We start from the raw sequence: 20,560 nt of genomic DNA on the forward strand, positions 1-20,560 counted from the left end.
TTAATGTATCATTGGGGACATACAAAGGTAGATGACAGGATCATTAATGTATCGCCAGGGACATAAAAAGGTAGGAGATAGGATCATTAATGTATCATAAGGGACATACAAAGGTAGGAGACAGAATCATTAATGTATCATCAGGGACATACAAAGGTAGGGGACATGATCATTAATGTATCATCAGGGACATACAAATGTATGGGACAGGATCACTAATGTATCATCAGGGACATACAAAGGTAGGGGACAGGGTCATTAATGTATCATCAGTGACATACAAAGATAGGAGACAGGATCATTAATGTATCATCAGGGACATACAAAGGCAGGATACAGGATCATTAATGTATCGCCAGGGACATAAAAAGGTAGGAGATAGGATCATTAATGTATCATCAGGGACATACAAAGGTAGGAGACAGAATCATTAATGTATCATCAGGGACATACAAAGGTATGGGACAGGATCATTAACGTATTATCAGGGACATACAAAGGTAGGGGACAGGGTCATTAATGTATCATCAGTGACATACAAAGATAGAAGACAGGATCATTAATGTATCGCCAGGGACATAAAAAGGTAGGAGATAGGATCATTAATGTATCATAAGGGACATACAAAGGTAGGAGACAGAATCATTAATGTATCATCAGGGACATACAAAGGTAGGGGACAGGATCATTAATGTATCATTAGGGACATACATACATGTACATAGGATACAGGATCATTAATGTAACATTGTGGACGTACATAAGGAAAGAAACAGTATCACTCATACAAAAACAGGTGACATGATCATTAATGCTCCAAAGCTTGGTACATGCTCTTGACAAACTTTGGTTTCAATTAAACAAGTCACCCAATAGCCCCGCATTGTTCACCTGATATTTAATGCTTTTCAATAGATGTATGTAGATGTCACATTATTATACATCCCAAAATGTCATTTTAAATCTTAATCAAATTTGACAAGTGTGACCTGCAATATAGATCAAGGTCATATCTTTTGACAAACTTAGTCAGGCTTCATCCAAATAGCCTTGCAGTCAAACATCCTGATTCTAAACATGTTTCTTCTGAAGACGTTGTTGTAAAGGAAAACTTGACATCAGTATACAACATTGTGGCATTTCTACATGACCACGTTTAGCAAGTTTGTAAAAGAAGTTTTCTTCGTTATTTTCAAAGTTTCAATAACTCAATATATATCACACTTTTGATTTCAGTAATCGTTCATACATTTATAGTTAACTCTCTTCATACCACATTATCCTACTTAAAAGTTTGAAATGAAGTAAGAAATACAAAGAAATGCATAAATGTTTGTGAAAATTAGCAATGCATGCCAACTGTAACTTACTTCCAGTGACGGTTAGAGAAGTTGTGGTACTGGTTCCTGTACCAACAGCATTGGTAGCAGTACATGAATAAACAGCCTGGTCTGATGCAGCAGCATTTGTGATGGTCAGCGATGGTGTGGTTGGGTTAGCTCCCTGATATTTACTTCCATCAATAGCAACATTATTGGTTGTGGTACCTATTGTACGCCGCCAGATAACCTGTGTGTGAGCCGGATCAGCATTCACAGTACATTCCAGTACCACTGTCTGTCCTGTAATGACTGTATAAGTGGGCTGGGCAACAGTTACCACTGGGAGGCCTGAAATAGATAAAACACAATATCAGTCTGCTCAAGTCACATAGTCAATTTTCAAGTATCAACTGGAATGACTTCTATATGGGCCTTACTTCCTGTCACTGTCAGTGTGGTTTGACCACTGGTTCCAGTTCCTACAGCATTTGTGGCTGAACAGGTGTATATGGCGTTGTCACTGGCCGCAGCATTGAAGATGGTCAGGGATGGAGTATTGACCGTGGATCCAGAGTATTTGCCGGTGCCAGTGGTTAATGTGGAAGGCACACCATTGACTATACGCTGCCAGAAAACATTGTTATGTGAAGGTGTGGCAGTCACTGTACATCCCAGTGTGACCGTTTGTCCTGTCACAACGGAGTAGCTGGTCTGGGCTATAGTGACGATTGGCAAACCTGACAACAAAAGTGATCGGTTGGTGATAATCCCTAATACTTTCAGAACCATTCTATTGAAGATATATTAGATGAAAATTAGAATCTGAAAATGTGTACCTTCATGATGGATTTCTGAAAAAAAATCTTTATAGGTGTATGGTATTAAGTATTGGTTTAATGACAGGTTCACTTGTCTATGTATTCATTGTGATAACTTTCCTCTCAATACAAATAAGTCAATAGCCTAAGTCGATAACTGACACGAAAGTGTGTTCAACTACTGCTCATTAACAATGGTTTTTTCCCCTTAACAAAAAAAAAAAAAAAAAAAACGATTGAAAGCAAGACATTTTACCAAGTTATTACCAAAACATGTGCATTTCTTTTGTTTGTGAAAGTGTCTTTGAGATCAGATCTAAATACAGGAATGACACACCAACAAATTAAGAATGGTACGTTGTTATTGTTTCAATTGTGATACAAATTTAAATAAAATTGGGAAAAGTTACATGTATAACCTGTTATATAAACAAAGTTACAAATAGCCAATGAATATTGACCAGTTCACAACATACAGATATATATTTCTAACTTTAAATATTGAAATATTCATCAACATAACACTTAATGAAATATCAGGATCATTAATGTATCACTGAAGATTGGGTTTTAATTCAGCTACATCAATATACGTGACACTTGTAAAATCTGCATTGATCTCATACCAACTCCGGATTCTAAAGTTAAATAAATATTTTACTACAAACCAATACTATTCTAAATGAGCATAACACTACTGAATACAACATGGATTATGCATTACATAGAAGATAGACAACACATTATGAAAAAAATACAGCTTGCCTATTCAATAACATCTAGGATCATGAATTATTTTTCACATTATCTGTTTTTACCAGCCATTCAATATTAAGGCTTTATTCTGTATATAAACTCATAATTTTAGCTCAATCCCACAAAGAATTAATATTGCTCAAAATGTTGTTGTTAATCTCAATGTAAGTATTTTCTTAATTATAGTTGAAATGATTTACAAAAAAGTTTTTATATGAAGCCGTTGTGCGAGATTCATAGGATTGATGTGTGAGAAGGTCACTTACAATTATATTGACCATAATAACATTCAGAAAATACTCCATAGTTGGTGTTCCAAACGTTTGAATAGGCAGCCATAGCAAAGGCTTTCAAGAATATTTATGATTATATTCCACACATGCATCCTAATCAAAAAGCCGAGTGTCAGTTTGTCACATGTCAACCTATCTGTGAAATGCAATCAGATAAAACATTTGTCAACTAATGACATGTGACAAACAGACATTTACACCAGTGTCCATGTGTCAAAATTGTCGACAATTCACTCCAATTAATCTAAATTATTTACAATTGCTATGTTTTCCCCCTAATAATTCGATAAAGAATATCGACTGTGTTGATACTCTAATAAATTTAGTTCAGAACATGCTTGACGATGACGTAACAATATTGGCGTAGGAATACATTTACACACAAGTCAAAGGTTGCGGCCCATTCATGTTTACCAACAAACACCACGTGTTGCTAGCATCGACCAATCAAGACTTTTAAATAAACGGTGATTAAATTTCATAAAATATTGGTTTTGTAATTTATTTTTGAAAAGTTCTTAAAAGATCTCCAACACCATAAAAATAAATGTGCAATCATCGTCAGGAATGCTCACAAAGTGCAGGTTTGAAAATTGAACGTTAAACATTAACATGTAACGTGTTTGGTTTCACTTCCCGTCTCGTTGGCCAAGCTGCATCACGACTGACTTCCGTGTCTGCGTCTCGATGAATGTTGTGTTGCGATAGTAATTATTGAACATGATTATGTTTAATTTTAAATAAAAGTTCTGTAGATAAAATTACTACACTCAAACTATTCCATTTTTATGACCGATTTCCTTCAGAAGACACGAATAAAATAGTTGAAATCGACGAACTATTTGTTTGGTTTCCAAGGAGAAAAAAGTGAGCGGTGTCTAGCTGTCTTGGCAGCAGTTCCCGGAATTCAACGGAATGGAACGTCACGTTCACTTTCGTATTTAATTACTTGGAAATGGCGAAACTGAAAGTGTTTTACTGGATTATTTTTTAAAGTAAAAATTGTAAATAAAAGGATTATATTTTATCTTTTCTTTATTTATGAGGTAATAAATTCGCGTTTATGTGTAAATTTACCGCGCGCTCTACTGGATTTATTACTCAATAAACAAAGAAAAAATAAAAGATAATCCTGAAATGGTAAAAGACTGGCAGGTTATCAATTTAGCATTTAGTTTAGTGAATTGATGAACACTGGTATAAGATGTCTTTATAAGAAGATATAAGAAAAAGCAAAAAAGCAGAGCAGTCTTACTTCCTGTTACATTAAGCGTGGTTTGGCTACTACTGGCAGTTCCCACAGGGTTAGTGGCAAAACATGTGTACAACGCTATGTCATCACTATTGGCATTGCTGATGGTCAGAGACGGATTGCTAACAGTTGATCCACTGTATTTGACACCGTCTATGCTAAGCGTGGTTTCTACATTTGAATCTAGCCGGCGCCAAAACACTGCTGTATGAGATGGATCAGCAGAAACTGTACACTCCAGGGTGGCTGTCTGACCAGTGTAAATTGTGTAAGAAGGTTCCACAATTTTTACTACAGGGAGACCTAGCAATAAACACATGTAAATAAAAGAACTACTCTAGTCATGCAGTTAATGTTAGAAAAAAAACATAAAATCATGAGACATCTCTTAATAATTATCTGAAAATTCTCCATTTCTGAAAATTCAAAACAATCATTAAACCGTATACCCTTCATATCTGAACTTTGAACTGATGGAAATAAACTTTTTCCTGTCATAGAAATGGTCAGAGATAAACAAAATGGTGACTATTTGACTGAATCACTAGTACTGTCCTTCAAATTGAGGAAAGTTCAGATGGAGTACAACAATAAACAAATCTATCAAAAAATATAAATGACTACATAGATCAGAGAAGACAGAACTAAAAACATGCATGAACAACCTTGTACATAATCCAGTTTGTGTTAGTACTACAAAAAGCTTCTACGCGTTGCTAATATGATACACTTCCGTAATTCCATACATCATATCACTGCGAGTGTGGTTTGACCACTGGTTCCAGTTAATACAGTATTTGAGTAGTATGTAGCATGTGTAAAACTATTATTGACTTGAAGTGTGCAAGTCTTATTAAACATGCACTCGTCATCACAGACAGCTCTGGATATTGTGACTTTTGGGCCAAGTTATCACACTACGATGTTGGTGGCAGAACAAGTATAAGTGGCATCATCAGTGGCAGCGGCGTTTGTAATCGTTAGGTCAGAATTGCTTATTGTAGAGCCTTGGTATTTGCTGCCGTCAATAGTAAGAGTACTGGTAACTCCATTAAGTGTGCGTTGCCAAAACACAGATGTGTGAGTGGGGTCTGCTGTAACTGTACAACCAAGTGTGATTGTCTGTCCAGTAACTACAGAGTACTGGGCCTGGTCTACCTGTACCACAGGGATACCTTAAATAAAGTATGATGGATCCAATATAAACTCTGTTACTTGTAATAAGCTGTGAAACAATGTGACATCAACATTAAATGTCCTTGTGGTACTCCTGATGGTGTTGTGTAGGGATTGTCTTGTCTTTACCAAAATACATACACTATCACAATCTCATGTGTTGGATGCCAATTAATGTACTGCAGTTTGATGGCGACAAGTTGATATCAACTGATTACAACTGAAATTATATTGTCTGTAAAAACTTTCCTCCTAATTAGTGAGTGAAGCGAATGAATATTTCAACATCAATAGTCACTTCAAATAATTTAGTATATCGATATTGATGGAACTAGGCATATTTAAATATGAAAACAATGGACAGGTTCCACCCGATGAAATTTGTCAAAAAGACATAATGGTAAAATCCAAAAAGGAATTGACAGGAAAAGATAGAACATCATTCATATCACTAACAATACACAAGAAAAACATTTGGTACAAAGGTAATGACATTCCACATGGAAAACCATGCTGTATACATTGCAGATGCATGCTTAGAAAATTTGGAAAAACAAAGGACAATAACTCCTCCTCTTACAATTGATGAATCTTGATGTCAATTAGTAATTAAAACAGTTTTATATAGTAGTTTGTATTAATCCTATCAAGTTTCAAAGGAATTGAAGACGAGGAAGATCTACAAACCAGAATAAAATGCTGAAGAATGAAACGGCTTTTCTGGAAAAAAAACTTCACTTCATATTTATGCAACCAGCCAATTCAGATTTTGGTTGAAAAGTAAGAATATTTCTGAATAAGGTAAAGATTATGAAAAATCAAGGGGCAATCAATTATCCAGAAAGAGCATACGGCCATCCAGGAAAATGTACCTTCTGTCATGACAATTAATACCCAGTATACTGTGTACTAAGTTTGAAAGAGATTGGATTAGGAATATGAAAGGACATCAATGGGCAGATAGAAAACACAGACAGACATCATACCATCATTTTCAGTAAACAAGTTGATGGTATAGTGAAAGTAGTCTTACTTCCTGTTACTGCAAGTGTGGTTTGACCACTGGTTCCAGTTCCTACAGCATTTGTGGCTGAACAGGTGTATATGACGCTATCACTGGCTGCAGCATTGGAGATGGTCAAGGATGGACTATTGACCGTGGATCCAAAGTATTTGCTATTGTCAATGGCTAATGTGGAAGCCACACCATTGACTATACGCTGCCAGAAAACATTGGTATGTGTAGGTGTGGCAGTAACTGTACATCCTAGTGTGACCGATTGTCCCGTGACAACTGAGTAGCTGGTCTGGGCGATGGTGACGATTGGCAAACCTAAATATGAAGTGCAAGACTGATGTAAATTGGATTCTGGTTGTCCTAATTGACAACTACAAACATCAAATTGGTGATGATATCAGAAACTAAAGATTAGTTGACTTAAACACATAAAACACCATTTACTTCGAGATTATTACGAAACCGAAAACATTTTGCGGCAATAAAGTTAGATTTTGGTTATACCGTATTCAAAATCATATTTCTTTGTTTAGTCCTTCAAAGCAATAAAGCGTGGCAAAAGGAAAAGGAAGCATCATCTCCCCATGGATGTGTTCACACATATACTACTACACAGACTAACAGAAAAATATATAACAACTCACGGTTTCCCTGACAAAACGGAAACAAATTTCACATACTTCCTGTGACATCTAGTAATGTGGTAGTACTAGTTCCGGTTCCTACGATGTTGGTGGCAGAACAAGTATAAGTGGCATCATCAGTGGCAGCGGCGTTTGTAATCGTTAGGTCAGAATTGCTTATTGTAGAGCCTTGGTATTTGCTGCCGTCAATAGTAAGAGTACTGGTAACTCCATTAAGTGTGCGTTGCCAAAACACAGATGTGTGAGTGGGGTCTGCTGTAACTGTACAACCAAGTGTGATTGTCTGTCCAGTAACTACAGAGTACTGGGCCTGGTCTACCTGTACCACAGGGATACCTTAAATAAAGTATGATGGATCCAATATAAACTCTGTTACTTGTAATAAGCTGTGAAACAATGTGACATCAACATTAAATGTCCTTGTGGTACTCCTGATGGTGTTGTGTAGGGATTGTCTTGTCTTTACCAAAATACATACACTATCACAATCTCATGTGTTGGATGCCAATTAATGTACTGCAGTTTGATGGCGACAAGTTGATATCAACTGATTACAACTGAAATTATATTGTCTGTAAAAACTTTCCTCCTAATTAGTGAGTGAAGCGAATGAATATTTCAACATCAATAGTCACTTCAAATAATTTAGTATATCGATATTGATGGAACTAGGCATATTTAAATATGAAAACACTGGACAGGTTCCACCCGATGAAATTTGTCAAAAAGACATAATAGTAAAATCCAAAAAGGAATTGACAGGAAAAGATAGAACATCATTCATATCACTAACAATACACAAGAAAAACATTTGGTACAAAGGTAATGACATTCCACATGGAAAACCATGCTGTATACATTGCAGATGCATGCTTAGAAAATTTGGAAAAACAAAGGACAATAACTCCTCCTCTTACAATTGATGAATCTTGATGTCAATTAGTAATTAAAAACAGTTTTATATAGTAGTTTGTATTAATCCTATCAAGTTTCAAAGGAATTGAAGACGAGGAAGATCTACAAACCAGAATAAAATGCTGAAGAATGAAACTGCTTTTCTGGAAAAAAACTTCACTTCATATTTATGCAACCAGCCAATTCAGATTTTGGTTGAAAAGTAAGAATATTTCTGAATAAGGTAAAGATTATGAAAAATCAAGGGGCAATCAATTATCCAGAAAGAGCATACTGCCATCCAGGAAAATGTACCTTCTGTCATGACAATTAATACCCAGTATACTGTGTACTAAGTTTGAAAGAGATTGGATTAGGAATATGAAAGGACATCAATGGGCAGATAGAAAACACAGACAGACATCATACCATCATTTTCAGTAAACAAGTTGATGGTATAGTGAAAGTAGTCTTACTTCCTGTTACTGCAAGTGTGGTTTGACCACTGGTTCCAGTTCCTACAGCATTTGTGGCTGAACAGGTGTATATGACGCTATCACTGGCTGCAGCATTGGAGATGGTCAAGGATGGACTATTGACCGTGGATCCAAAGTATTTGCTATTGTCAATGGCTAATGTGGAAGCCACACCATTGACTATACGCTGCCAGAAAACATTGGTATGTGTAGGTGTGGCAGTAACTGTACATCCTAGTGTGACCGATTGTCCCGTGACAACTGAGTAGCTGGTCTGGGCGATGGTGACGATTGGCAAACCTAAATATGAAGTGCAAGACTGATGTAAATTGGATTCTGGTTGTCCTAATTGACAACTACAAACATCAAATTGGTGATGATATCAGAAACTAAAGATTAGTTGACTTAAACACATAAAACACCATTTACTTCGAGATTATTACGAAACCGAAAACATTTTGCGGCAATAAAGTTAGATTTTGGTTATACCGTATTCAAAATCATTGCCTCATCAATCAGGGTTTTCTGTGATCTCAGGGTTTTCTGTAATCTAGTTCATCAATCAGGGTTTTCTGTGATCTGCCTAATCAATCAGGGTTTTCTGTGATCTGTCTTATCAATCAGGGATTTCTGTAATCTAGTTGATCAATCAGGTTTTTCTTTCATCTGCCTCATCAATCAGGGTTTTCTGTGATCCAGTTCATCAATCAGGGTTTTCTGTAATCTAGTTCATCAATCAGGGTTTTCTGTAATCTGTTTTCTGTGATCTGCCTTCATCAATCAGGGTTATCAGGGTTTTCTGTAATCTTCCCCATCAATCGGGGTTTTCTGTGATCTAGTTCATCAATCAGGGTTTTCTTTGATCTGCCTCATCAATCAGGGTTTTCTGTAATCTTCCCCATCAATCAGGGTTTTCTGTGATCTAGTTCATCAATCAGAATTTTCCGTGATCTGCCTCATCAATCAGGGTTTTCTGTGATCTAGTTCATCAATCAGGGTTTTCTGTAATCTAGTTCATCAATCAGGGTTTTCTGTAATCTAGTTCATCAATCAGGGTTTTCTGTAATATAGTTCATCAATCAGGGTTTTCTGTGATCTAGTTCATCAATCACGGTTTTCTTTGATCTGCCTCATCAATCAGGGTTTTCTGTAATCTTCCCCATCAATCGGGGTTTTCTTTGATCTGCCTTATCAATCAGGATTTTCTGTGATCTGCCTCATCAATCAGGGTTTTCTTTGATCTGCCTTATCAATCAAGGTTTTCTGTGATCTGCCTCATCAATCAGGGGGTTTTCTGTGATCTGCCTCATCAATCAGGGTTTTCTGATGTTCATCTGTTTTCTCATCAATCAGGGTTATCAATCAGGGTCTTCTGTAATCTAGTTCATCAATCAGGGTTTTCTGTAATCTAGTTCATCAATCAGGGTTTTCTGTAATCTAGTTCATCAATCAGTTTTTTCTGTGATCTGCCCTATCAATCAGGGTTTTCTGTGATCTGCCTTATCAATCAGGGTTTTCTGTGATCTGCCTCATCAATCAGGGTTTTCTGTGATCTGCCTCATCAATCAGGGTTTTCTGTGATCTGCCTCATCAATCAGGGTTTTCTGTGATCTGCCTCATCAATCAGGGTTTTCTGTGATGTAGTTCATCAATCAGGGTTTTCTGTGATCTTGTTCATCAATCACGGTTTTCTTTGATCTTCCTCATCAATCAGGGTTTTCTGTAATCTTCCCCATCAATCGGGGTTTTCTGTGATCTAGTTCATCAATCAGGGTTTTCTGTGATCTAGTTCATCAATCAGGGTTTTCTTTGATCTGCCTTATCAATCAGGGTTTTGTGATCTATCTTCATCAATCAGGGTTTTCTGTGATCTGCCTCATCAATCAGGGTTTTTGCTGTGATCTCATCAATCAGGGTTTTCTGTGATCTGCCCTATCAATCAGGATTTTCTGTGATCTGCCTCATCAAACAGGGTTTTCTGTAATCTGCCTCATCATTCAGGGTTTTCTGTGATCTGCCTCATCAATCAGGGTTTTCTTTGATCTAGTTATCGATCAGGGTTTTTCTTGGTCTGCCTCATCAATTAAGGTTTTCTTTGATCTGACTCATCAATCAAGGTTTTCTGTGATCTGCCTCATCAATCAAGGTTTCCTGTGATCTGCCCTATCAATCAGGGTTTTCTGTGATCTGCCTCATCAAACAGGGTTTTCTGTAATCTGCCTCATCATTCAGGGTTTTCTGTGATCTGCCTCATCAATCAGGGTTTTCTGTGATCTAGTTCATCAATCAGGGTTTTCTTTGATCTGCCTCATCAATCAGGGTTTTCTGTAATATAGTTCATCAATCAGGGTTTTCTGTGATCTGCCCTATCAATCAGGGTTTTCTGTGATCTGCCTTATCAATCAGGGTTTTCTGTGATCTGCCTCATCAATCAGGGTTTTCTTTGATCTGCCTTGATCTGCCTCATCAATCAGGGTTTTCTGTGATCTGCCTCATCAATCAGGGTTTTCTGTAATCTAGTTCATCAATCAGGGTTTTCTGTAATATAGTTCATCAATCAGGGTTTTCTGTGATCTGCCCTATCAATCAGGGTTTTCATTGATCTGCCTCATCAATCAGGGTTTTCTGTGATGTAGTTCATCAATCAGGGTTTTCTGTGATCTTGTTCATCAATCAGGGTTTTCTGTGATCTGCCTCATCAATCAGGGTTTTCTGTGATCTGCCTCATCAATCAGGGTTTTCTGTGATCTGCCTCATCAATCAGGGTTTTCTGTGATCCAGTTCATCAATCAGGGTTTTCTGTAATCTAGTTCATCAATCAGGGTTTTCTGTAATCTAGTTCATCAATCAGTGTTTTCTGTGATCTGCCCTATCAATCAGGGTTTTCTGTGATCTGCCTTATCAATCAGGGTTTTCTGTGATCTGCCTTATCAATCAGGATTTTCTGTGATCTGCCTCATCAATCAGGGTTTTCTTTGATCTGCCTTATCAATCAGGGTTTTTTGTGATCTGCCTCATCAATCAAGGTTTTCTGTGATCTAGTTCATCAATCAGGGTTTTCTTTGATCTGCGTCATCAATCAGGGTTTTCTGTATTCTTCCCCATCAATCAAGGTTTTCTGTGATCTAGTTCATCAATCAGGGTTTTCTGTGATCTGCCCTATCAATCAGGGTTTTCTGTGATCTGCCTAATCAATCGGGGTTTTCTGTGATCTGCCTCATCAATCAAGGTTTCCTGTGATGTAGTTCATCAATCAGGGTTTTCTGTGATCTAGTTCATCAATCAGGGTTTTCTGTGATCTGCCTCATCATCAATCAATCAGGGTTTTCTGTGATCTGTTCATCAATCAGGGTTTTCTGTGATCTGCCTCATCAATCAGGGTTTTCTGATCTGATCTGTTTTCTTTGATCTGTTCATCAATCAGGGTTTTCTGTGATCTGCCTCATCAATCAGGGTTTTCTGTGATCTAGTTCATCAATCAGGGTTTTCTGTGATCTGCCTCATCAATCAGGGTTTTCTGTGATCTAGTTCATCAATCAGGGTTTTCTGTGATCTGCCTCATCAATCAGGGTTTTCTGTGATCTGCCTTATCAATCAGGGTTCTCTGTGATCTGCCTTATCAATCAGGGTTTTCTGTGATCTAGTTCATCAATCAGGGTCTTCTGTAATCTAGCTCAACAATCAGGGTTTTCTGTAAACTAGTTCATCAATCAGGGTTTTCTGTAATCTAGTTCATCAATCAGTGTTTTCTGTGATCTCAGGGTTTTCTGTGATCTCATCAATCAGGGTTTTCTGTGATCTGCCTCATCAATCAGGGTTTTCTGTGATCCAGTTCATCAATCAGGGTTTTCTGTGATCTGTTCATCAATCAGGGTTTTCTGTGATCTGCCTCATCAATCAATCAGGTTTTCATCAATCAGGGTTTTCTGTGATCTGTTCATCAATCAGGGTTTTCTGTGATCTGCCTCATCAATCAGGGTTTTCTGTGATCTGGCTCATCAATCAGGGTTTTCTGTGATCTGCCTCATCAATGGTTTTCTGCCTCATCAATCAGGGTTTTCTGTGATCTGTTCATCAATCAGGGTTTTCTGTGATCTGTTCATCAATCAGGGTTTTCTGTAAGGGTTTTCTGTGATCTAGTTCATCAATCAGGGTTTTCTGTGATCTGCCCTATCAATCAGGGTTTTCTGTGATCTGCCTTATCAATCAGGGTTTTCTGTGATCTGCCTCATCAATCAGGGTTTTCTGTGATCTGCCTCATCAATCAGGGTTTTCTGTGATCAATCAGGGTTTTCTGTGATCTGTTCATCAATCATCATCAATCAGGGTTTTCTTTGATCTGCTTCATCAATCAGGGTTTTCTGTAATCTTCCCCATCAATCAAGGTTTTCTTTGATCTGCCTCATCAATCAGGGTTTTCTGTGATCTGCCTCATCAATCAGGGTTTTCTGTGATCTAGTTCATCAATCAGGGTTTTCTGGTTCATCAATCAGGGTTTTCTTTGATCTGCCTCATCAATCACGGTTTTCTGTAATCTAGTTCATCAATCAGGGTTTTCTGTGATCTGCCCTATCAATCAGGGTTTTCTGTGATCTGCCTAATCAATCGGGGTTTTCTGTGATCTAGTTCATCAATCAGGGTTTTCTTTGATCTGCCTCATCAATCAGGGTTTTCTGTGATCTGCCCTATCAATCAGGGTTTTCTGTGATCTGCCTAATCAATCAGGGTTTTCTGTGATCTGTCTTATCAATCAGGGATTTCTGTAATCTGCCTTCATCAATCAGGGTTTTCTGTGATCTGCCTTCATCAATCAGGGTTTTCTGTGATCTAGTTTTCTCATCAATCAGGGTTTTCTGTGATCTGCCTTATCAATCAGGGTTTTCTGTGATCTGCATCATCAATCACGGTTTTCTGATCTGCGTCATCAATCAGGGTTTTCTGTGATCTGCCTCATCAATCAGGGTTTTCTGTAATCTGCCCAATCAATCGGGGTTTTCTGTGATCTAGTTCATCAATCAGGGTTTTCTGTGATCTGCCTATCAATCAGGGTTTTCATTGATCTGCCTGATCAATCAGGGTTTTCTGTGATCTGCCTATCAATCAGGGTTTTCTGTGATCTGCCTTGATCAATCAGGGTTTTCTGTGATCTGCCTCATCAATCAGGGTTTTCTGTGATCTGCCTCATCAATCAGGGTTTTCTGTGATCTGCCTCATCAATCAGGGTTTTCTGTGATCTAGTTCATCAATCAGGGTTTTCTGTGATCTGCCTCATCAATCAGGGTTTTCTGTAATCTAGTTCATCAATCAAGGTTTTCTGTGATCTAGTTCATCAATCAGGGTTTTCTGTGATCTGCCCTATCAATCAGGGTTTTCTGTGATCTGCCTAATCAATCGGGGTTTTCTGTGATCTAGTTCATCAATCAGGGTTTTCTTTGATCTGCCTCATCAATCAGGGTTTTCTGTAATCTTCCCCATCAATCAAGGTTTTCTGTGATCTAGTTCATCAATCAGGGTTTTCTGTGATCTGCCCTATCAATCAGGGTTTTCTGTGATCTGCCTTATCAATCAGGGTTTTCTGTGATCTGCCTCATCAATCAGGGTTTTCTGTAATCTAGTTCATCATGATCAATCAGGGTTTTCTGTGATCTGCCTCATCAATCAGGGTTTTCTGTGATCTGCCTCATCAATCAGGGATCTGCCTGCCTCATCAATCAGGGTTTTCTGTGATCTTCCTCATCAATCAGGGTTTTCTGTGATCTGCCTCATCAATCAGGGTTTTCTTTGATCTGCCTCATCAATCAGGGTTTTCTGTGATCTGCCTTATCAATCAGGGTTTTCTGTGATCTGCCTCATCAATCAGGGTTTTCTGTGATCTGCCTCATCAATCAGGGTTTTCTGTGATCTGCTGATCTAGTTCATCAATCAGGGTTTTCTGTGATCTGCCTCATCAATCAGGGTTTTCTGTGATCTGCCTTATCAATCAGGGTTTTCTGTGATCTGCCTTATCAATCAGGGTTTTCTGTGATCTGCCTCATCAATCAGGGTTTTCTTTGATCTGCCTTATCAATCAGGGTTTTCTGTGATCTAGTTCATCAATCAGGGTTTTCTGTGATCTGCCTCATCAATCAGGGTTTTCTGTAATCTAGTTCATCAATCAGGGTTTTCTGTAATCTAGTTCATCAATCAGGGTTTTCTGTGATCTGCCTCATCAATCAGGGTTTTCTGTGATCTGCCTAATCAATCAGGGTTTTCTGTGATCTGCCTTCATCAATCAGGGTTTTTTTCTCATCAATCTCCGTGATCTGCCTCATCAATCAGGGTTTTCTGTGATCCAGTTCATCAATCAGGGTTTTCTGTAATCTAGTTCATCAATCAGGGTTTTCTGTAATCTAGTTCATCAATCAGGGTTTTCTGTGATCTGCCTCATCAATCAATGTTTTCTGTGATCTGCCTCATCAATCAAGGTTTTCTGTGATCTTGTTCATCAATCACGGTTTTCTTTGATCTGCCTCATCAATCAGGGTTTTCTGTGATCTGCCTCATCAATCAGGGTTTTCTTTGATCTGCCTCATCAATCAGGGTTTTCTGTAATATAGTTCATCAATCAGGGTTTTCTGTGATGTAGTTCATCAATCAGGGTTTTCTGTGATCTTGTTCATCAATCAGGGTTTTCTGTGATCTAGTTCATCAATCAGGGTCTTCTGTAATCTAGTTCATCAGTCAGGTTTTTCTTTGATCTGCCTCATCAATCAGGGTTTTCTTTGATCTGCCTTATCAATCAGGGTTTTTTGTGATCTGCCTCATCAATCAAGGTTTTCTTTGATCTGCCTCATCAATCAAGGTTTTCTGTGATCTGCCTCATCAATCAGGGTTTTCTGTGATCTGCCTCATCAATCAGGGTTTTCTTTGATCTGCCTTAACAATCAGTGTTTTCTGTGATCTGTCTTATCAATCAGGGTTTTCTGTAATCTAGTTCATCAGTCAGGTTTTTCTTTGATCTGCCTCATCAATCAGGGTTTTCTGTGATCTAGTTCATCAATCAGAATTTTCCGTGATCTGCCTCATCAATCAGGGTTTTCTGTGATCTGCCTCATCAATCAGGATTTTCTTTGATCTGACTCATCAATCAAGGTTTTCTGTGATCTGCCTCATCAATCAAGGTTTTCTGTGATGTAGTTCATCAATCAGGGTTTTCTTTGATCTGCTTCATCAATCAGGGTTTTCTGTAATCTTCCCCATCAATCAAGGTTTTCTTTGATCTGCCTCATCAATCAGGGTTTTCTGTGATCTGCCTCATCAATCAGGGTTTTCTGTGATCTAGTTCATCAATCAGGGTTTTCTGATCTGCCTCATCAATCTAGTTCATCAATCAGGGTTTTCTGTGATCTGCCTCATCAATCAGGGTTTTCTGTGATCTGCCTCAAGTGTGATTGTCTGTCCAGTAACTACAGAGTACTGGGCCTGGTCTACCTGTACCACAGGGATACCTATAACAAAATGTCAAAGGTTACCATTGTGTTTAGGAAAACTTTGAACACACTTGACTCCACTTCCCTTTAGTTTATAACTGTAAATGTGTTGAGAATATAAACACATTTAGTTTGCAAGATAGATCATTGTTTTTCAAATCTGGAATATCCATGTTTGTTTCCACAACCTGTAAGATAACGCAACTAAAATGTTTACAAGAACAGGATTACAAATATAATTCTTTCCCAATATCAAACATAGTATATTGTTTACTCTTTAAGTTGATCAGCCAATATTCATTTCCGCACTTTTAAGATATTCAACTGACAGCATAAAATAGTAGGCTTTTCCTGTATCTGTCCTTATATTTTTCCATCAGTATCTCCCACAATATCCCTCTTACCAGTGTCTCCTACAATATCCCTCTTACCAGTGTCTCCCACAATATCCCTCTTACCAGTGTCTCCCACAATATCCCTTTTACCAGTGTCTCCCACAATATCCCTCTTACCAGTGTCTCCCACATCCTCCCTCTCACCAGTGTCTCCCACAACCTCCCTCTCACCAGTGTCTCCCACATCCTCCCTTTTACCAGTGTCTTCCACAATATCCCTCTTACCAGAATCTCCCACAATATCCCTCTTACCAGTGTCTCCCACAATATCCCTCTTACCAGTGTCTCCCACAATATCCCTCTTACCAGTAATTCCCACATACTCCCTCTTACCTGTGTCTCCCACATTCTCCCTCTCACCAGTATCCCCCACATCCTCCCACTTACCAGTATCTCTAACATCCTCGTGTCTACCACAATATCCTTCTTACCAGTGTTTTCTAACTCCTATTTGGAGATTAACAGATCCCTTTTTTCACTTCAAATTTGAGATTAACAGATCCCTTTTTTTAACTATTTGGAGATTAACAGTTCCCTTTTCTAACTCCTATTTGGAGATAAACAGATCCCTTTTCTCACTCATTTTAGGAGATTAACAGATCCCTTTTCTAACTCCTATTTAGAGATTAACAGATCCCTTTTCTAACTCCTATTTGGAGATTAACAGATCCCTTTTCTAACTCCTATTTAGAGATTTGCCTTACTTCCTGTCACTGTCATTGCAGTTTGAAGTAAGAAATACAAAGAAATGCATAAATGTTTGTGAAAATTAGCAATGCATGCCAACTGTAACTTACTTCCAGTGACGGTTAGAGAAGTTGTGGTACTGGTTCCTGTACCAACAGCATTGGTAGCAGTACATGAATAAACAGCCTGGTCTGATGCAGCAGCATTTGTGATGGTCAGCGATGGTGTGGTTGGGTTAGCTCCCTGATATTTACTTCCATCAATAGCAACATTATTGGTTGTGGTACCTATTGTACGCCGCCAGATAACCTGTGTGTGGGCCGGATCAGCATTCACAGTACATTCCAGTACCACTGTCTGTCCTGTAATGACTGTATACGTGGGCTGGGCAACAGTTACCACTGGGAGGCCTGAAATAGATAAAACACAATATCAGTCTGCTCAAGTCACATAGTCAATTTTCAAGTATCAACTGGAATGACTTCTATATGGGCCTTACTTCCTGTCACTGTCAGTGTGGTTTGACCACTGGTTCCAGTTCCTACAGCATTTGTGGCTGAACAGGTGTATATGGCGTTGTCACTGGCCGCAGCATTGAAGATGGTCAAGGATGGAGTATTGACCGTGGATCCAGAGTATTTGCCGGTGAGAGTGGTTAATGTGGAAGGCACACCATTAACTATACGCTGCCAGAAAACATTGTTATGTGAAGGTGTGGCGGTCACTGTACATCCCAGTGTGACCGTTTGTCCTGTCACAACGGAATAGCTGGTCTGGGCTATAGTGACGATTGGCAAACCTGACAACACAACAAAAGTGATCGGTTGGTGATAATCCCTGATACTTTCAGAACCATTCTATTGAAGATATATTAGATGCAAATTAGAATCTGAAAATGTGTACCTTCATGATGGATTTCTGAAAAAAATCTTTATAGGTGTATGGTATTAAGTATTGGTTTAATTACAGGTTCACTTGTCTATGTATTCATTGTGATAACTTTCCTCTCAATACAAATAAGTCAATAGCCTAAGTCGATAACTGATACGAAAGTGTGTTCAACTACTGCTCATTAACAATGGTTTTTTCCCCTTAAAAAAAAAAAACGATTGAAAGCAAGACTTTTTACCAAGTTATTACCAAAAACATGTGCATTTCTTTTGTTTGTGAAAGTGTCTTTGAGATCAGATCTAAATACAGGAATGACACACCAACAAATTAAGAATGGTACATTGTTATTGTTTCAATTGTGATACAACTTTGAATAAAATTGGGAAAAGTTACAGTATAACATGTTATATAAACAAAGTTACAAATAGCCAATGAATATTGACCAGTTCACAACATACAGAGATATATTTCTAACTGTGAATATTGGAATGTTCATCAACATAACACTTAATGAAATATCAGGATCATTAATGTATCATCATGGACATACAAAGGTAGGAGACAGGATCATTAATGTATCATCAGGGACATACAAAGGTAGGAGACAGGATCATTAATGTATCGTCAGGGACATACAAAGGTAGGAGACAGGATCATTACTGTATCATCAGGGACATACAAAGGTAGGAGACAGGGTCATTAATGTATCATCAGGGACACACATACATGTACATAGGATACAGGATCATTGATGTAACATTGTGGACATACGTAAGGAAAGAAACAGTATCACTTATACAGAGACAGGTGACAGGATCATTAATGCTCCAAAGCTTGGTACATGCTCTTGACAAACTTTGGTTTCCATTAAACAAGACACCCAATAGCCCAGCATTGTTCACCTGATATTTAATGCTTTTTAATAGATATGTGTAGATATCACATTATTATACACCCCAAAATATCATTTTAAATCTTAATCAAATTTGACAAGTGTGACCTGCAATATGGATCAAGGTCATATCTTTTGACAAACATTGTCAGGCTTCATCCAAATAGCCTTGCAGTCAAACATCCCGATTCTAAACATGTTTCTTCTGAAGACGTTGTTTTAAAGGAAAACTTGACATCAGTATACAACATTGTTGCATTTCTACATGACCACGTTTAGCAAGTTTGTAAAAGAAGTTTTCTTTGTTATTTTCAAAGTTTCAATAACTCAATATATATCATACTTTTGATTTCAGTAATCGTTCATACATTTATAGTTAACTCTCTTCATACCACATTATCCTACTTAAAAGTTTGAAATGAAGTAAGAAATACAAAGAAATGCATAAATGTTTGTGAAAATTAGCAATGCATGCCAACTGTAACTTACTTCCAGTGACGGTTAGAGAAGTTGTGGTACTGGTTCCTGTACCAACAGCATTGGTAGCAGTACATGAATAAACAGCCTGGTCTGATGCAGCAGCATTTGTGATGGTCAGCGATGGTGTGGTTGGGTTAGCTCCCTGATATTTACTTCCATCAATAGCAACATTATTGGTTGTGGTACCTATTGTACGCCGCCAGATAACCTGTGTGTGAGCCGGATCAGCATTCACAGTACATTCCAGTACCACTGTCTGTCCTGTAATGACTGTATACGTGGGCTGGGCAACAGTTACCACTGGGAGGCCTGAAATAGATAAAACACAATATCAGTCTGCTCAAGTCACATAGTCAATTTTCAAGTATCAACTGGAATGACTTCTATATGGGCCTTACTTCCTGTCACTGTCAGTGTGGTTTGACCACTGGTTCCAGTTCCTACAGCATTTGTGGCTGAACAGGTGTATATGGCGTTGTCACTGGCCGCAGCATTGAAGATGGTCAAGGATGGAGTATTGACCGTGGATCCAGAGTATTTGCCGGTGCCAGTGGTTAAGGTGGAAGGCACACCATTGACTATACGCTGCCAGAAAACATTGTTATGTGAAGGTGTGGCGGTCACTGTACATCCTAGTGTGACCGTTTGTCCTGTCACAACGGAGTAGCTGGTCTGGGCTATAGTGGCGATTGGCAAACCTGACAACACAACAAAAGTGATCGGTTGGTGATAATCCCTGATACTTTCAGACCCATTCTATTGAAGATATATTAGATGAAAAGTAGAATCTGAAAATGTGTACCTTCATGATGGATTTCTGAAAAAAAATCTTTATAGGTGTATGGTATTAAGCATTGGCTTAATTACAGGTTCACTTGTCTATGTAGTAATTGTGATAACTTTCCTCTCAATACAAGTAAGTCAATAGCCTAAGTCGATAACTGACACGAAAGTGTGTTCAACTATTGCTCATTAACAATAGTTTTTTCCCCTTAACAAAAAAAAAAAAACAAAACAAAAACGATTGAAAGCAAGATTTTTTACCAAGTTATTACCAAAAACATGTGCATTTCTTTTGTTTGTGAAAGTGTCTTTGA

The 20,560-nt window shown here is 38.1% G+C and overlaps 1 protein-coding gene across 1 annotated transcript in view; it reads right to left on the bottom strand.

Annotated features, from left to right (window-relative positions):
- The window catches only part of LOC132558575 (hemicentin-1-like), a 143,629-nt gene that overhangs the window by 101,511 nt on the left and 21,558 nt on the right, over positions 1-20,560 (bottom strand). Inside the window, exons 8-14 of the mRNA XM_060223160.1 lie at positions 19,862-20,161; positions 17,700-17,999; positions 8,650-8,949; positions 6,651-6,950; positions 5,482-5,616; positions 4,445-4,612; positions 1,760-2,059 (exon numbers count right to left, since the gene is read on the bottom strand). Coding sequence (XP_060079143.1) covers positions 1,760-2,059; positions 4,445-4,612; positions 5,482-5,616; positions 6,651-6,950; positions 8,650-8,949; positions 17,700-17,999; positions 19,862-20,161 — 1,803 coding nt within the window. The remainder of the gene's footprint in view (positions 1-1,759; positions 2,060-4,444; positions 4,613-5,481; positions 5,617-6,650; positions 6,951-8,649; positions 8,950-17,699; positions 18,000-19,861; positions 20,162-20,560) is intronic.

The sequence above is a fragment of the Ylistrum balloti genome, unplaced genomic scaffold, assembly GCF_031769215.1.
Source record: "Ylistrum balloti isolate Yb309-2 unplaced genomic scaffold, AGI_CSIRO_Ybal_v1 Utg370798, whole genome shotgun sequence".
Lineage (NCBI taxonomy): Eukaryota > Metazoa > Mollusca > Bivalvia > Pectinida > Pectinidae > Ylistrum > Ylistrum balloti.